The sequence below is a fragment of the Canis lupus genome, chromosome 6, assembly GCF_003254725.2.
Source record: "Canis lupus dingo isolate Sandy chromosome 6, ASM325472v2, whole genome shotgun sequence".
Taxonomy (NCBI): domain Eukaryota; kingdom Metazoa; phylum Chordata; class Mammalia; order Carnivora; family Canidae; genus Canis; species Canis lupus.
The window spans coordinates 70,565,797-70,584,359 of NC_064248.1; the positions used below are offsets into that span (position 1 = coordinate 70,565,797).

General features: G+C 34.7%; 1 protein-coding gene across 1 annotated transcript in view; it reads right to left on the minus strand.

Annotated features, from left to right (window-relative positions):
• Window positions 1–111: 111 nt before the first annotated feature.
• Window positions 112–18,563, minus strand: part of MSH4 (mutS homolog 4) — an 84,833-nt gene continuing 66,381 nt past the window's right edge. Inside the window, exons 18-20 of the mRNA XM_049111823.1 lie at window positions 17,584–17,758; window positions 16,107–16,195; window positions 112–4,337 (exon numbers count right to left, since the gene is read on the minus strand). Of these exons, the coding sequence (XP_048967780.1) occupies window positions 4,146–4,337; window positions 16,107–16,195; window positions 17,584–17,758 (456 nt within the window). The 3' untranslated portion in view covers window positions 112–4,145. The remainder of the gene's footprint in view (window positions 4,338–16,106; window positions 16,196–17,583; window positions 17,759–18,563) is intronic.

Sequence of the window (18,563 nt, forward strand, 5' to 3'; positions counted from 1 at the left end):
TTTTCCTTGTGATGAGAACACTTAGAATCTACTTTCAGCTACTTTCAAATATGCAACACAGTATTATCAGACACAGAAATTTATTACCTTAAAAAATAAATTTTATTCTACTCCATTTTTTTTTAGCTCTTTTCTTCTTGAGTTAAGCAGGGTAGTAGAGTATTCTCTATATAAATAAGTGGTCAAACTGCTGCAATACACAGAAGAGAACTGGGAGATAATTTTTCACAGGTTGCTTACATTTCTGCCTGTCTTATAGCAGAGGCACTGTCTTACATTTAACTACCTTTTTAAGGATGTTTGTATAATGAACAGCCTTGGAAGACAGTGATAGTGTCTCCCTCTGAGCAGAGGCAGGTCTGTTCAGTCTAGTATAATAAAGAATTATCTTCCTCTGGAAAAATAAAGGTTGAGCAGGTCTGCTAGAACCTCATTAATAAAAGGGTTTTCCTAGCTTGGGGTTCCTCAGCCATAGTACAAATCCACTGTACACATATCTAACTGGACCACTCCATGTCTCAGAGGATCAGGATACCTGAAACCAACACAAACAAAGCTCATGGTGCATCATGTACCATTAGCATAAGTCTTTTGTTTCTGACTCAGGAATCTTCTATCTTCTGACGACAAACATGAAACAGCAAATTGAACTGCTAGTTTGCAAGTAAGGTAAAAGTCTCAGATCCTTCACAGATTTTTTTTAATTGAAGTATAACTGACATATAACATTATATTAATTTCAGGTATATAACACAGTCAACATTTGTATATATTGCAAAATGATCATAATAAGTCTAGTTAACATCCATCACCATACATAGTTACATCTTCACGGTTCTTGACAATGAAGATGTTTCCCACCTCATCATTATCTATTTTAGGATCCATTTTGGTAGATTATGGCACTTACTAGCATTTTCATTGTCTACCTGCAATCTGGAGACTATCAAAATTTCGACAATTTATAGGAAAAGGGTTACAGTAAGATAAACAACTGTGTAATTTAAATTCCTAAAGAATAGAATAGAAAAAGCAAAGCAATAACTACTAGATCATTTGCTTTTCCTTTCCTTCCATTTTCATTCCTGTGAGGTACAAATGCATTATAAGACTGAATTTATATACTTAACTAAAAGTACATTTAATTATAATTGAGCCTATTTTAAGCTCAATTCATAAATATATAGGAAGTCCCTACTACTACACACAATTTATTAACATTTGAATTTTTTTAACACTAGCACATAAGATAGTGATATAATTTGGTTTTAAAAAGTCAGAACAGCTTTTGCTTGCTAAAGAATTAACAGAATAGCTTTAAAATTAAAAAATGCATTACTCTCTACATACCTATTAGAATGGCTAAAAATTAAAAAAAAAAAATGATAATGCCAACTGCTAGAGAACATGTGGGACATTCTCGTCCAAGGCTGACAAGAATGCAAAAAATAAAGAGCCACTTAAGAAAATAGTTTGGTGAATTCTTATGAAGCTAAACGCATAACTTATAAAATGACAGAGCCATTCCACTCCTATTTAGCCTATGGAAAACCTAAAACTTAACACTCATACAAAAATCTATACAAGAATGTTTATAACAGTTTCATTCATAATCACCAAAAACTGGAGATCCAATTGTCTTTCAATGAGTGTATGAGTAAACTATGGTGCAAACCATGAAATACTAGTCAGCAATAAAAGGGGACAATGACGTGGACAAATTCTATGAAATATTATGCTGAGTAAAAGAACCCAGTTTCAAAAGATTCCATGCTATATGATTCCATTTGTTGGACATTATGGAAAAAATAAAACTATAGGGATATAAAGCTTAATTTCCAGGGATTGCTCGGTTAAAGTTAGGGGTCAGGAAAGGACCTGACAATGAAGGGACAGCACTAAGGGAATGATGGGAATGTGATGGAACTGTCTGGTATTTGGTGAAGAAACTGATTGTCAGGGTGGTTCCATGAATCCATATATGTGCTAAAATTCATAAAATTTTACATTAAAAAAGTTAATGTTATTGTATGCCAATTTTGAAATATACAAATGCACTACTTTCTAGGCATCAGTATAAGCTGCTTTTTTCTTCTGCTCCCACATTCCTTAACTCTAGACTTGAAAAAGAGTACTTTATGAGAGGAGAAAGGTGGAACAGACTAAAAAAGTGACTTTGAGGTGGAAATTAAAAGAATTTGTGACAACATTATGAACATTTATCTTAAAAGGCTGGATAATGAGATAATGATCTATAATTTTAGAGAAAGGCAAAGTGAAAAGGTACTGAAGACAAGAGTAAATAGACCTTAAAATTAAAGAATGAATTGTCTCTCTAGTATTCCTTTCTATTCTACAGTGCCACAACATAATAATTATATCTTCATTTAATTTGCTTTTTTGTATATTTTGGCTACACACAAAATGATTGAAGAAAAAGTAATTTAATTTTAAGAATATATAAACCTATTTTAATTTCAGTATTCTAAACCTAAAATAAGAGATTAATCAGCTGGTTACAGTTTATGCATCAAAAGATTTAAATAATGAAAAATTTCTTAAAAGTCTGGTGGAATCTAATATTGGGGTTAAATCTAAAGAGAACTTAATATATGTAAGGAAATGATATTCTGCATATTTAATACTTTGCACTTATGTCTGCATGCCTGTTTTTCTCCCACTGCATGCTCCCCTTCTGCTTTTTATTGCTTCTTCCCTTTTCTTCCCAATCTGTCATGCCCTTTTCATACCCAGTGCTTTTAGAAATTTGTTGCAAACCTAAATTATCTAACTACTTTTACGAATGACTACATAAAATATAACTCATTTCAAAGACTGTGAGTTAAAACATGGCTAATGGTCAAATTCAAAATATTGTGGTACTTTGTAAAACATGACAATAGGGAATATAAATAGTCTAATGGGATGTTTAACGTATCAAATTTAAATACGAATACTAATTTATATTTACAGTTCAAAAAAGTATGTATGTTATCCAAATTACAACTTTTTCAATATATCTTACTACTTAGAATTTAATAAAGCAAAAAATACTAGATTTCATAAAATATGCATACATTAACAAAAAAAAACAGGACCCTAACCAGTCTGTGAATATATTTTTTTGGCCAGATCACTATGAATTCTCCAGCTTACTGAATGTATACCCTGAGTTCCAGATACTTAATTGTCCAAGAAAAAAATAACTTCCCTATCTTGGGCCTTTGTGGTGAGATAATAAGCCATCTAGTGAGATGAAATTGTAGACATAAGGTATTTGAGAAGACAACAGCCCTGCTCTTTACAGTTACTGACCAACTAACTGATTGTCTTCCATTTTCTTATGTCCACTTATGAAACAAGAATGACCTTCAGGTAAACTCTGAAATGGTGGTATAATCCACATGCCTATGGAAAACAGTTCTATAAAATGCTTCCTGAGCCAAATGAATCAATATTATCTTTTGGCTGCTTTGGTTACTCGCCTAAAAAAGATGACCAAAAATGAAACATGGAAAAGAGTTTGGTGAGTAGAAAATGGAATGCCTGGTATTTGGAAAACTGAAAGAGTGGGTGATGACAACTCCCCCTTCCAAAAAACATTTTCTGAATTACAAAATATCTGTTTATTATCACCCTTTAGAACTATACTCAATGTCAAAAAGAATAGTCTAAAGTTTCCAGTACTGTTCTAACAAACTTCATACGCATGGAATTCTGGGGTACTAATTAAGAAATTATTGAGTCATAGGGTCTTACTGCTTCAGAAGAGAGTGTAAAAAGAACTCACCTATGATTGGAAAAAAAATATTTTTAAACTAAGGTATTTACAATAACATTTTAAACCATAACTTGTAAGTATAAATACACCTAAGACTTAATATGAATTTTCATAAATAAGAAAAAAACTGTCATGTTACACTGACATTGTTCTAACATAAAAATCAGTCCTTTTAATGGTTCTCATGTTAAGTTATAACAAATATTTTCTTATACACAATATATAGATAATTATGAGGTTAATATAATGTAATTTTCCATTAAGATATAAAATTTAGCAAGTATTTTCTTTTGCTCTTAGGAAAAATGAATTCTAGCTTCCCCATATTGAGATATATTATTTCATTATTACATGATGTGAATTGTCATTCTTCAGTCTTTCGTGAAACTTGTTCAGCCCTGGAAAAATCTGTTTCATACTTCTTTTTGAGATTACTTAAATACATTCGTAAACTGTCTGGATCCAATTGAGAATTTCGAGCAGTTTGAACAAGTCTAGTAGCTAGATGGTACACAGCTCTCTGTCTTTCCATCTCAGGGGTACTCCTTTGGTTTTGCTGTTATTGAAAAAATATAGATAAAAATTAAAATATGATTACTATGACTTTGTTTTAAAATTTTAGCAATTTTCTCTTTCCTTTCATAGAAATACAGAACCCAAAGGCAACTAGTTCCTTTGGTTAAGTCAATTCCATCCAACTAGCAAAGAATATACCAGAAAAAATAAAGAAATATTGTTTTGAAATAAAATTTTTCATGAGTATTTACTACTTTATGACATATTCTTATGACATATTCTTATATTCTTGAAAATCACTTTTTAATGAAATAAGTCTGCCAAATAGGTCAAATTTCTTACTTTACATAATAGTTCATTGCTATGCAGTACTCATTTTAAATGTCCCCCAAGCCTCTTAAAATTCCCCTTTAAGAAGAAGTTCAGTGGAACAGTCCACAAAAACAAAGACTGAATAGATATCATGATGACACTAAACTCATATCTCTCAATAGTAACTCTGAATGTGAACGGGCTTAATGACCCCATCAAAAGGCGCAGGGTTTCAGACTGGATAAAAAAGCAGGACCCATCTATTTGCTGTCTACAAGAGACTCATTTTAGACAGAAGGACACCTACAGCCTGAAAATAAAAGGTTGGAGAACCATTTACCATTCGAATGGTCCTCAAAAGAAAGCAGGGGTAGCCATCCTTATATCAGATAAACTAAAATTTACCCCAAAGACTGTAGTGAGAGATGAAGAGGGACACTATATCATACTTAAAGGATCTATTCAACAAGAGGACTTAACAATCCTCAATATATATGCTCCGAATGTGGGAGCTGCCAAATATATAAATCAATTATTAACCAAAGTGAAGAAATACTTAGATAATAATACACTTATACTTGGTGACTTCAATCTAGCTCTTTCTATACTCGATAGGTCTTCTAAGCAAAACATCTCCAAAGAAACGAGAGCTTTAAATGATACACTGGACCAGATGGATTTCACAGATATCTACAGAACTTTACATCCAAACTCAACTGAATACACATTCTTCTCAAGCGCACATGGAACTTTCTCCAGAATAGACCACATATTGTGTCACAAATCGGGTCTGAACCGATACCAAAAGACTGGGATTGTCCCCTGCATATTCTCGGACCATAATGCCTTGAAATTAGAACTAAATCACAACAAGAAGTTTGGAAGGACCTCAAACACATGGAGGTTAAGGACCATCCTGCTAAAAGATAAAAGGGTCAACCAGGAAATTAAGGAAGAATTAAAAAGATTCATGGAAACTAATGAGAATGAAGATACAACCGTTCAAAATCTTTGGGATGCAGCAAAAGCAGTCCTAAGGGGGAAATACATCGCAATACAAGCATCCATTCAAAAACTGGAAAGAACTCAAATACAAAAGCTAACCTTACACATAAAGGACCTAGAGAAAAAACAGCAAATAGATCCTACACCCAAGAGAAGAAGGGAGTTAATAAAGATTCGAGCAGAACTCAACGAAATCGAGACCAGAAGAACTGTGGAACAGATCAACAGAACCAGGAGTTGGTTCTTTGAAAGAATTAATAAGATAGATAAACCATTAGCCAGCCTTATTAAAAAGAAGAGAGAGAAGACTCAAATTAATAAAATCATGAATGAGAAAGGAGAGATCACTACCAACACCAAGGAAATACAAACGATTTTAAAAACATATTATGAACAGCTATACGCCAATAAATTAGGCAATCTAGAAGAAATGGACGCATTCCTGGAAAGCCACAAACTACCAAAACTGGAACAGGAAGAAATAGAAAACCTGAACAGGCCAATAACCAGGGAGGAAATTGAAGCAGTCATCAAAAACCTCCCAAGACACAAGAGTCCAGGGCCAGATGGCTTCCCAGGAGAATTTTATCAAACGTTTAAAGAAGAAATCATACCTATTCTCCTAACGCTGTTTGGAAAGATAGAAAGAGATGGAGTACTTCCAAATTCGTTCTATGAAGCCAGCATCACCTTAATTCCAAAGCCAGACAAAGACCCCGCCAAAAAGGAGAATTACAGACCAATATCCCTGATGAACATGGATGCAAAAATTCTCAACAAGATACTGGCCAATAGGATCCAACAGTACATTAAGAAAATTATTCACCATGACCAAGTAGGATTTATCCCTGGGACACAAGGCTGGTTCAACACCCGTAAAACAATCAATGTGATTCATCATATCAGCAAGAGAAAAACCAAGAACCATATGATCCTCTCATTGGATGCAGAGAAAGCATTTGACAAAATACAGCATCCATTCCTGATCAAAACTCTTCAGAGTGTAGGGATAGAGGGAACATTCCTCGACATCTTAAAAGCCATCTATGAAAAGCCCACAGCAAATATCATTCTCAATGGGGAAGCACTGGGAGCCTTTCCCCTAAGATCAGGAACAAGACAGGGATGTCCACTCTCACCACTGCTATTCAACATAGTACTGGAAGTCCTAGCCTCAGCAATCAGACAACAAAAAGACATTAAAGGCATTCAAATTGGCAAAGAAGAAGTCAAACTCTCCCTCTTCGCCGATGACATGATACTCTACATAGAAAACCCAAAAGTCTCCACCCCAAGATTGCTAGAACTCATACAGCAATTCAGTAGCGTGGCAGGATACAAAATCAATGCCCAGAAGTCAGTGGCATTTCTATACACAAACCATGAGACTGAAGAAAGAGAAATTAAGGAGTCAATCCCATTTACAATTGCACCCAAAAGCATAAGATACCTAGGAATAAACCTCACCAAAGATGTAAAGGATCTATACCCTCAAAACTATAGAACACTTCTGAAAGAAATTGAGGAAGACACAAAGAGATGGAAAAATATTCCATGCTCATGGATTGGCAGAATTAATATTGTGAAAATGTCAATGTTACCCAGGGCAATATACACGTTTAATGCAATCCCTATCAAAATACCATGGACTTTCTTCAGAGAGTTAGAACAAATTATTTTAAGATTTGTGTGGAATCAGAAAAGACCCCGAATAGCCAGGGGAATTTTAAAAAAGAAAACCATATCTGGGGGCATCACAATGCCAGATTTCAGGTTGTACTACAAAGCTGTGGTCATCAAGACAGTGTGGTACTGGCACAAAAACAGACACATAGATCAGTGGAACAGAATAGAGAATCCAGAAGTGGACCCTGAACTTTATGGGCAACTAATATTCGATAAAGGAGGAAAGACTATCCATTGGAAGAAAGACAGTCTCTTCAATAAATGGTGCTGGGAAAATTGGACATCCACATGCAGAAGAATGAAACTAGACCACTCTCTTTCACCATACACAAAGATAAACTCAAAATGGATGAAAGATCTAAATGTGAGACAAGATTCCATCAAAATCCTAGAGAAGAACACAGGCAACACCCTTTTTGAACTCGGCCATAGTAACTTCTTGCAAGATACATCCACGAAGGCAAAAGAAACAAAAGCAAAAATGAACTATTGGGACTTCATCAAGATAAGAAGCTTTTGCACAGCAAAGGATACAGTCAACAAAACTCAAAGACAACCTACAGAATGGGAGAAGATATTTGCAAATGACATATCAGATAAAGGGCTAGTTTCCAAGATCTATAAAGAACTTATTAAACTCAACACCAAAGAAACAAACAATCCAATCATGAAATGGGCAAAAGACATGAACAGAAATCTCACAGAGGAAGACATAGACATGGCCAACATGCATATGAGAAAATGCTCTGCATCACTTGCCATCAGGGAAATACAAATCAAAACTACAATGAGATACTACCTCACACCAGTGAGAATGGGGAAAATTAACAAGGCAGGAAACAACAAATGTTGGAGAGGATGCGGAGAAAAGGGAACCCTCTTACACTGTTGGTGGGAATGTGAACTGGTGCAGCCACTCTGGAAAACTGTGTGGAGGTTCCTCAAACAGTTAAAAATAGACCTGCCCTACGACCCAGCAATTGCACTGTTGGGGATTTACCCCAAAGATACAAATGCAATGAAACGCCGGGACACCTGCACCCCGATGTTTATAGCAGCAATGGCCACGATAGCCAAACTGTGGAAGGAGCCTCGGTGTCCAACGAAAGATGAATGGATAAAGAAGATGTGGTTTATGTATACAATGGAATATTACTCAGCTATTAGAAATGACAAATACCCACCATTTGCTTCAACGTGGATGGAACTGGAGGGTATTATGCTGAGTGAAGTAAGTCAGTCGGAGAAGGACAAACATTATATGTTCTCATTCATTTGGGGAATATAAATAATAGTGAAAGGGAAAATAAGGGAAGGGAGAAGAAATGGGTGGGAAATATCAGAAAGGGAGACAGAACGTAAAGACTGCTAACTCTGGGAAACGAACTAGGGGTGGTAGAAGGGGAGGAGGGCGGGGGGTGGGAGTGAATGGGTGACGGGCACTGGGTGTTATTCTGTATGTTAGTAAATTGAACACCAATAAAAAAAAAAAAAGAATAAACCAAGAAAGAAAATAAAAAAAAAAATAAAAAAAAAATAAAAGGGAAGATTATTTTAACCTTGGGAAAAAAAAAAAAATTAAATGTCCCCCAAGTGTACTACTCTTCTATCTCCTACTTTAATTCCCCAACAGACAAACTGGTGGACAGAACGGGTCAACAGTAAATTGCTTGTCTCTCAAGAGATTTCATACATAGAAACTACTAGGGTCTAAGACAATATACTGCCAGAGGGGTAAATTCATTTTGAAAATAAGCATCATAAATAGCTACTTGAAATTATGCCAATTCTTAACAAACTATCCTTAGAATGCCCAAGAAATAATGTTTAAAACAGGAATTTTCTAATACTTATGAAGACCTTTAGATATTCAGTCTTTGAATAGTACTTCAGAGATAGGAGTACAGCTGGAAAATTCTTCATCCATCTCATTTCCTGAGCTAGACAGGAGAATTAGCATTTTCAATCTTAACGGTTAACGTAAAGTCAGTGAATTTCCCTTTACTAAGGGAAATAAAATCCCTCCAACTCTTTCTCAATAGAAAGTAATTCAAGATATTTTTCTTCTTTCACTGTAAGAAAAATGAATACAACTCCATGAGGTAAAATAAGATTACCATATATTCACCCACCTATCTATTTGATACACTGAATGATCAACTATCAGTTTATTATCTAAATAACAAACACTTACTGAATATCTATTATCATCTATATTCCAGGCCCCAAATCTTGTGTTTATGTCTATGGGGGATACAAAATTTTCTACCTGACATGATAATGGAACACAAGAGGCTCAATGAAAGAAACATATTATTATAGTGAAAGAGACATGTTCATAAGCAACTGATTAAGGTAATTGTAAGTCTCATGAGAGAGATTCAAAATTCTAAGAGGAAGGGGAACTCATTTCCAGCTCTAGTCAAGAAAAGCTTAAGTAAGATGGAATATTTGGAATGACTCAATGGATAGAACGTAGAATGAAGGGCATTCTGGAGGGAAGAAACAGCTAGAGTAGATACATTAGAAATCCTGGTATACAGGTCAAAATGATGAAATTACAAGAAAATGTGGCAGAAATATAGGTTACAGTTAAGTAGTGAAATGTTATATAAGGTTATTTAAGGAGTAGTAAACAAATGGAGATAATAAAGCAGCAGTTAACAAACGTTAGTGTGTTTAAGAATCATCTAAAGACTGGTTAAAAAGGTAAATTCCTAAGCCACAGGAAATCCTCGAAAATCTAGGATAGTCCCTAGTATCGTGGGTGATTCTAATGTAAGTAATTCTAGGACTATATTTTGAGAAATATTCATAGAAAACTTTTAACACTAGGCTAAGGAGTTTCACCTTAATTTGGTAAGAAACAACCAAAAGTTTCTGAACAGAGAAACATGATAAAAGTTTTGCTTAGGAGACAATCTGGTAGATGTTTATAGGATGGATTGAAAAAGAGAGAGAATCTACTGCATAGTCCTAATGAGGAGTGATTAAGGATTCAAAGATGATTCTAATGGGTCACTAGGAGATTTGGAAACACAAAGAAATGAGAAGATTTTTCAGATTATAAATTTAATTTTGCTCCTTATAGTAAAGAGTAAAAACATAAATTGAGATTTCAAGAAGAAATACAGACAAAAATATATAGATTCAAAGTCAAGAAGTGAAAATGGAAGCTAAGGAAGGATGACCTCACCAAGAATATAGTTTTAAACACAGAAAGAAGGGCAAAATCTTAGACAAAATTCCATTTAATGAGTGAAATGATAAAAAGCACTAGTGAAATACACAAAAATAAATTCAAAATGGCTGAAGACCTAAATGTGAGATAGGAAACCATCAAAATCCTAGAGAGAATACAGGCAACAACCTCTTTGATCTCAGCTACAGCAACTTCTCACTAGACATGTAACTGGAGGTAAGGGAAACAAAAGCAAAAATCAACTATTGGGACTTCATCAAGATAAAATGCTTCTGCACAGCAAAGGAAATAATCAATAAAACTAAAAGGTAGCCTACAGAATGAGAAGATATTTGCCAATGACATATCTAATAATGGGTTAGTATCCAAAATCTATAAAGAACTTATTAAACTCACCACCTAAAAAACAAATAAACCAGTTAAGAAATGGGCAGAAGACATAAATAGATATTTCTCCAAAGAAGACATCCAGATGGCTAACAGACACATGAAAAGATGCCCAACATCACTCATTATCAGAGAAATACAAATGAAAACCGCTATGAGAGATTCCATATCACATTTGTCAGAATGGCAAAAATTAACACACAAGAAGCAAGAGGTGCTGACAAGGATACAGAGAAAGGGGAGCCCTCCTCTACTGTTTGCAGGAATGCAAACTGGTAAGGTGTCACCACTCTGGAAAACAGTATGAAGGATACTCAAAAAGTAGGAAATAGAACTACCCTTCAAACCAACAATTGCACTACTAGGTATTTACCCAAAGGATACAAAAATACACATTCAAAGGGCTACATGCGGCCCAATTTTTATAGCAGCAATATCAACAATAGCCAAATTATGAAAAGAGCCCAAGTGTCATTGATTGATGAATGTATAAAGAAGAGGTTGTATATATATACAATGGAATATTACTCAGCCAAGAATGAAGTCTTGCCATTTGCAAGATGGATGGATGGATGAATGTATGGAACTAGAGTGCATTATGCTAAGCAAAATAAGTCAGCCAGAGAAAGACAAATATCATATGATTTCACTTATACGTGGAATTGAACAAACAAATCAGAGGAGTATACAGGAGGGAGTAAAAAAAAAGTGAGAAAGAGAAGAAAAACCATAAGAGATTCTTCACAATAGAGTACAAACTGACAGTTGATGGAGTGAGATGGAGGGGGGTGGGTTAGATGGGTGATGGGTATTAGGAAGGTGCTTATTATGATGAGCACTGGGTATTGTATATAATGATGAATCACTGAATTCTACTCCTGAAACCAATATTGCACGGTACGAATTAACTAGAATTTAATTAAAATTTTGGGAAAAAAAAAAAAAAAGCACTGGTGAAGAAAGAAAAAAGGGGTATTTAGAGGTAGGAAAATGAAGACATCCAGGAAAGGACAATTCCACAGTAGCCAAGACAGGGAAGAATTATTAAAAGGAAAGGAGGGGCAGTATCAAATATCACAGAGAGACCAAGGAAGATAAGAAGTGGGAAAAAAAGGCCTTAAGAGTTTATTATTAATTGGTATTTTACAAAGTTTCATTGGTGTGATAACAAGAGATCTAGTTTGCAAGTGGAATATGGAAGAAGCAAGTAGTTATTACTCTTAAGAAGTTGGCAGTAAAAAGCAGAGACGTATCTTTTGCGAAGTAAAATAATAAAGAAGGATTTCTTAGGAAAAAACCTAAGCATATTCATTAGAAAAATAAAAGCCAGTGAACAAAAAATAAGGATGCAAAAAGAAGAATGGGAACAAGGGGTGCCTGGCTGGCTCAGTTAGTGGAGCATATCCTGACTCTTGATCTCAGGGATGTAAGCTCAAGCCCCACATTCAATACAGAGAAATCCTTAAAAAAAAAAAAAAAAAATCTTAAAAAAAAAAAGGGACATCCGGATGGCTCAGTCAGTAGGACACCTGACTCTTGCTCTCAGTGTTGTGAGTTCCAACCCCATGTTGTTGTGTAGAGGTTATTTAAAAAATAAAATATTTTTAAAAAGAGAGAAAAGAAACTGGATGACGTTATATTTTATTGGATATGGAAAGAAAGAAGGTAGAAAACTTAACCTCAAATAAGTTGAAAGGTAATCTCTTCCTCTGAGATAGAAAGGAAGAAAACTGAGTGAAAAACAGAAATTCCAAAATAGAGTTTTTAAGGACCAAAAGTTCAAGGATTCATCAAGATAACCTCAAGCCTCTCAAAAAGTATAGGAAGTGAATTTTCTATAGAGAGTGAGGACATTGAGAGTTTAGGAAGAGTAGAAATGTTCTGAAAGAGTTGAGGTAAAGGAACTATACAGATCAATAAAAGGGGGAAAATTATCCAATAAAATATTTGACTAAAGGTAGAATATATGAATTTGCAGTAGATCAAGTTACTTGCCTTGAATATATTTTGAGAATCATTATTAGGAAAGCTAAAGCCTAGAAAGCAACTGGAGAAGGCTTGTCATAATTTGAATTTGGCAAGATGAAGTCTGAGGAACTAGGTAAAGCACAACACTGCCAAAATTAAAGGATTAAAAGGATTCGAATGGCGGATTAGGCAAGTCAAGTCATAAAGTCAGTCCAGGAGCTCAAGAGACTGAAGGGATACAATAAAAATTGAAAGCAGGTTAAGAAAGAGCAAAAACAAAGGCAACTGTTACTACTGAAGAAGATCTCCTAATGCACCTACCTTAGTTTACTAAACACACGCATTCTTAAAACATAAAGCAACCTGATATTAAGAAAAAAGGTTTCCAAATTTTGAGTCAATAGATTTGAGTTCAGTGTTGAATCTACTGCTTCCTAACACTTAACCTCTGTGAACCTCAGCTATAAAAATGTGAGTAAAAAAACACAGCTTTATTATTAATATTATATTATAAAGACCTAACTGCTTCACGGAGAGTCATGAGGCTTATATATGATAATGGATAAGAGGTTTTTTTTAATTTTTTTATTGGAGTTAAATTTGCCAACATATAGCATAACACCCAGTGCTCATCCCACCAAGTGCCCCCCTTAGTGCCTACACCCAGTCACCCCAACACCCCACCCACCTCCCTTTCCACTACCCCTTGTTCATTTCCCAGAGTTAGGTGTCTCTCATGTTTTGTCACCCTCACTGATATTTTCATTCATTCTCTCTCCTTTCCCCTTTATTCCCTTTCACTAATTTTTATATTCCCCAAATGAATGAGACCATATAATGTTGGTCCTTCTCCGATTGACTTATTTCACTCAGCATAATACCCTCCAGTTCTATCCACATCGAAGCAAATAGTGGGTACTTGTCATTTCTAATGGCTGAGGAATATTCCATTGTATACCACATCTTTATCCATTCATCTTTTGATGGACACCAAGGCCCCTTCCACAGTTTGGCTATTGTGGGCATTGCTGCTAGAAACATTGGGGTGCAGGTGTCCCGGCATTTCACTGCATCTGTATCTTTGGGGTAAATCCCCAGCAGTGCAATTGCTGGGTCGTAGGGCAGGTCTATTTTTAACTCTTTGAGGAACCTCCACACAGTTTTCCAGAGTGGCTGCACCAGTTCACATTCCCACCAACAGTGCAAGAGGGTTCCCCTTTCTCCACATCCTCTCCAACATTTGTGGTTTCCTGTCTTGTTAATTGTCACCATTCTCACTGGTGTGAGGTGGGATCTCATTGTGGTTTTGATTTGTATTTCCCTGGTGGCCAGTGATGCGGAGCATTTTCTCATGTGCTTCTTGGCGATGTCTATGTCTTCCTCTGTGAAATTTCTATTCATGTCTTTTGCCCCTTTCATGATTGGATTGTTTGTTTCTTTGCTGTTGAGTTTAAAAAGTTCTTTATAGATCTTGGATACTAGCCCTTTACCTGATAGGTTATTTTCAAATATCTTCTCCCATTCTGCAGGTTGTCTTTAAGTTTTGTTGAGTGGTTTTTTTTGCTGTGCAGAAGCTTTTTATCTTGATGAAGTCCCAATGATTCATTTTTGCTTTTGTTTCCCTTGCCTTCATGGATGTATCCTGCAAGAAGTTGCTGTGGCCAAGCTCCAAAAGGGTGTTGCCTGTGTTCTCCTCTAGGATTTTGATGAATTCTTGTCTCACATTTAGATATTTCATCCATTTTGAGTTTATCTTTGTGTCTGGTGTAGGGAATGGTCTAGTTTCATTCTTCTGCACGTGGCTGTCCAATTTTCCCAGCACCATTTATTGAAGAGACCGTCTTTTTTCCAGTGGATAGTCTTTCCTGCTTTATCGAATATTAGTTGGCCATAAAGTTGAGGGTCCACTTCTGGATTCTCTATTCTGTTCCATTGATCTATGTGTCTGTTTTTGTGCCAGGACCACACTGTCTTGATGACCACAGCTTTATAGTACAACCTGAAATCTGGCATTGTGATGCCCCAGCTATGGTTTTCTTTTTTAATATTCCCCTGGCTATACAGGGTCTTTTCTGATTCCACACAAATTTTAAGATGATTTGTCCCAACTCTCTGAAGAAAGTCCATGGTATTTTGATAGGGATTGTATTAAATGTGTAAATTGCCCTGGGTAACATTGACATTTTCACAATATTAATTCTTCCAAGATACTAGCCAATAGGATCCAACAGTACATTAAGAAGATTATTCACCATGACCAAGTGGGATTTATCCCCGGGATGCAAGGCTGGTTCAACACTCGTAAGCAATCAACATGATTGATCATATCAACGAGAGAAAAAACAAGAACCATATGATCCTCTCAATAGATGCAGAGGAAGCATTTGACAAACTACAGCATCCATTCCTGATCAAAACTCTTCAGAGTATAGGGATAGAGGGAACATTCCTCAGCATCTTAAAAGCCATCTACGAAAAGCCCACAGCAAATATCATTCTCAATGGGGAAACACTGAGAGCCTTTCCCCTGAGATCAGGAACACGACAGGGATGTCCACTCTCACCACTGCTATTCAACATAGTACAAGAAGTCCTAGCCTCAGCAATTAGGCAACAAAAAGAAATAAAAGGCATTCAAATTGGCAAAGAAGAAGTCAAACTCTCCCTCTTTGCAGATGACATGATACTGTACATAGAAAACCCAAAAGACTCCACCCCAAAATTGCTAGAACTCATACAGCAATTCGGCAGTGTGGCAGGATACAAAATCAACGCCCAGAAATCAGTGCCATTTCTATACACAAACAATGAGACTGAAGAAAGAGAAATTATGGATAAGAGTTTTTAAAAACTCTTGATCTCATGACCATGACCTGAGCCAAAATCAAGAGTCAGACACTTAGCTGACTGAGCCACCCAGGCACCCTGTGAATTTTAATACTTACTTTATACTGCTTTATTTTCTCATCATAAAGTTAGTGTTAACTATAAGTACTATAGGAACTGAACTGTTTAACTTTTGTCTATTATCTTATTAGTTAAATTTGTTGGGAAAGGTTGAAATAAACCAAACCAAAAAGGTTGTGCAAAATAAAAAAAGATTTGTCTTATTTAAAATTAGGTTTTTATTTTAAATGTTTTAATTACCAATATTATTATACACTTAGATACAACACCACTATAAAAATGTACATTAAAAGTATTTTCTTGAATAGGAAAACCAATTCTTATTGCTCAAAAGTTTCTTACCAAAATTTGTCTGGTAATTTGAGCTGTGATCTCTTTGGCATCCAAGACAATTGATGGTGGGAGTGATGACACCTCTGCAGCTTTTAATCCTAAAATTATATACAATGGGGCTTCAATGTTGCTATTGCAGGTATTATGTTTATTTTAAGCAGTAATAATATTTTCTTCACAGATTTAAACTTCTATTATACAGGCATTTCCAAACTACTTAACAATTCTCAAAATTAAGCTTTCCAAAGTTCTAGATGACTAAATATAGAATATACAATACAATTTACTAATTATAAGATTTAATTAGTTGCCTAAGACATGACAAATTAGAATATCAATTACCTCTCAACATACCTCTGAGACGGTAGGGAAAACATGACAGGGAAAAGAAAAGGGGTAATTAGAAAACTAAATAATAACAACGAAATTGCAACTACAAATGCAGTTGGTTAATAAAAGATCAAAGGATATGAACTTTCCAAGGGAGGGGAGATAACCCTAGTCATAGAAATAACCCTACGGTGAACATTCACCTGACTAACAGATCACTAAGAGAGAGATTTCTCACAAGATATAACTGTAGATGACTACTCTTCATGAAAATTCCAAGTACTATCTAGTATCCTCATGTTCCCTAAGCTTAATTTTATTATATAAATGCCACATAGGCTTTCTACTGTGTGCTAACAGTTTATTCCATGCACTACTTTAGAGGCAGTAGAAACAATACTAACACATTTATTGAGAAGTTATTAATTGCTAGGTACTACGTTAAGCAGTTTATATTTAATAATTCATTTAATCCTCAAAAGCCCTACATATATGAAAATTATCCCCATTTAATAGATGAAATTAAAGTTTATAAAAATTAAATATCTGATACAACTAAGTTATGCAGTTGATTTCTTATCTCAAATAGCAAATTAAAGATGCTTCCTTCCCCCCTCACAAAGGTCACATTTATAGCTAAAATAATTTTAGGAACTTTATATTTATAGATCATTTAAAAATTTTCTGAATCAGTGAGATTTTATACATGTCACATAATGATTTAGATAGAAAATATCTAATCAAGTTTACAAGTATCATATATGGTTTGATAATACAGTCCCTTTTAAGACTTTAGATTATGTAGTTCCCTGCATCTGAAGAAAACAGATGTTATTGAAAAGTGTGTAAGAAATATACAATTTCCAATTTATTTGTAACTTGCAAATATAAGCTAAATTATATTTATCTAAGAATAGAAACTAATACTTCTGGGACTTTCATGTGTTGTAATTCTACATAAGTATTGATTAATATAAGTTTAAATATCAGCTTATGCATAAAATGTGAGCTTGACACAGAAAATACAGTCTTATAGCATAAACACTGAAAAGAATGACAGGAAAAGTTGCTTAGCTTGATAGCCAAGTAAAGGGGAGAAGAATTATGAGAATATGTAGAGTTTCAATAGTTATTACATAATTTCTATATGCAATACCATAATTTTTCTCTTCTGTGAGTCCCTTACAAAGTTTGTAGGTATACAAGATTGCTTCTTTATTTCTTGAAGTGTCTTTTACATGCTGAACTTCAAAATGCATGTTTTCTACATTAGGATACAGGGCCTCTATATGACATAGTTCCAGGAAATGCGTAGCAAACAGTGTAAATGCCTAGAATATATAACAATGAATGTCAGTATTTTTTAAATGAACTAGAAAAAAACTTTGTTTGATTTTTCAAGTAGCTTGGCAGAGGTGTAGGAATGAAACTAATAATGGTCAATTCATCTCAAATGTTTGCAAATTTATATTCAATGAAAGAAACATGTTTATTATGTTTACACATCACATATATGATACATTACAGGAAAGAGAATAAAGTTAAAAATAAAATCCTAAAAAAATATCAAAAGTTGAGGCTTACCAGAAATAAAGCTGTTAAGGTAATCATTTATTAGAAAAGTAATCTACAAACAAAATCATAACATTTCTTTCAACTTTTAAAAAATCTTTAGTTTAAAAGTAGCTTCCCATCATATAACTATTTTTTAGAAAGTACAATCAATGGTTTGTCTTAAGTATTCGAATCACAAAGGTTTTTATTTTTTATATTTGCTTTGTGTTTGGGTTAGGTACTTAGAAGGAAAAAAGAAAAGACTGAGAATAATGTTTAGGACAATGATTCTTAAACTTTAGTAATCCCCTGAGGAGCTTGTTAAAGATGCAAATTCTTGGTACTTATCCCCCCCACTCCCCACCCCCCCCCCACCCCAGAATTCTCAATCAGTAGTTGTAATGTGGAGTCTCAGGAAACTATATTTTCCAGAAGTATTTTAGGTGACATTGATGCAGATGGTTCAAGTGACTTATGACCAGCACATGGTTTCCAGTCCTGAGCTACTAAACTAGACAGAGATACGAATAATTGATTATGTTTTAATATATTACCAGGAAAAATTATAAATATGTGATAAGT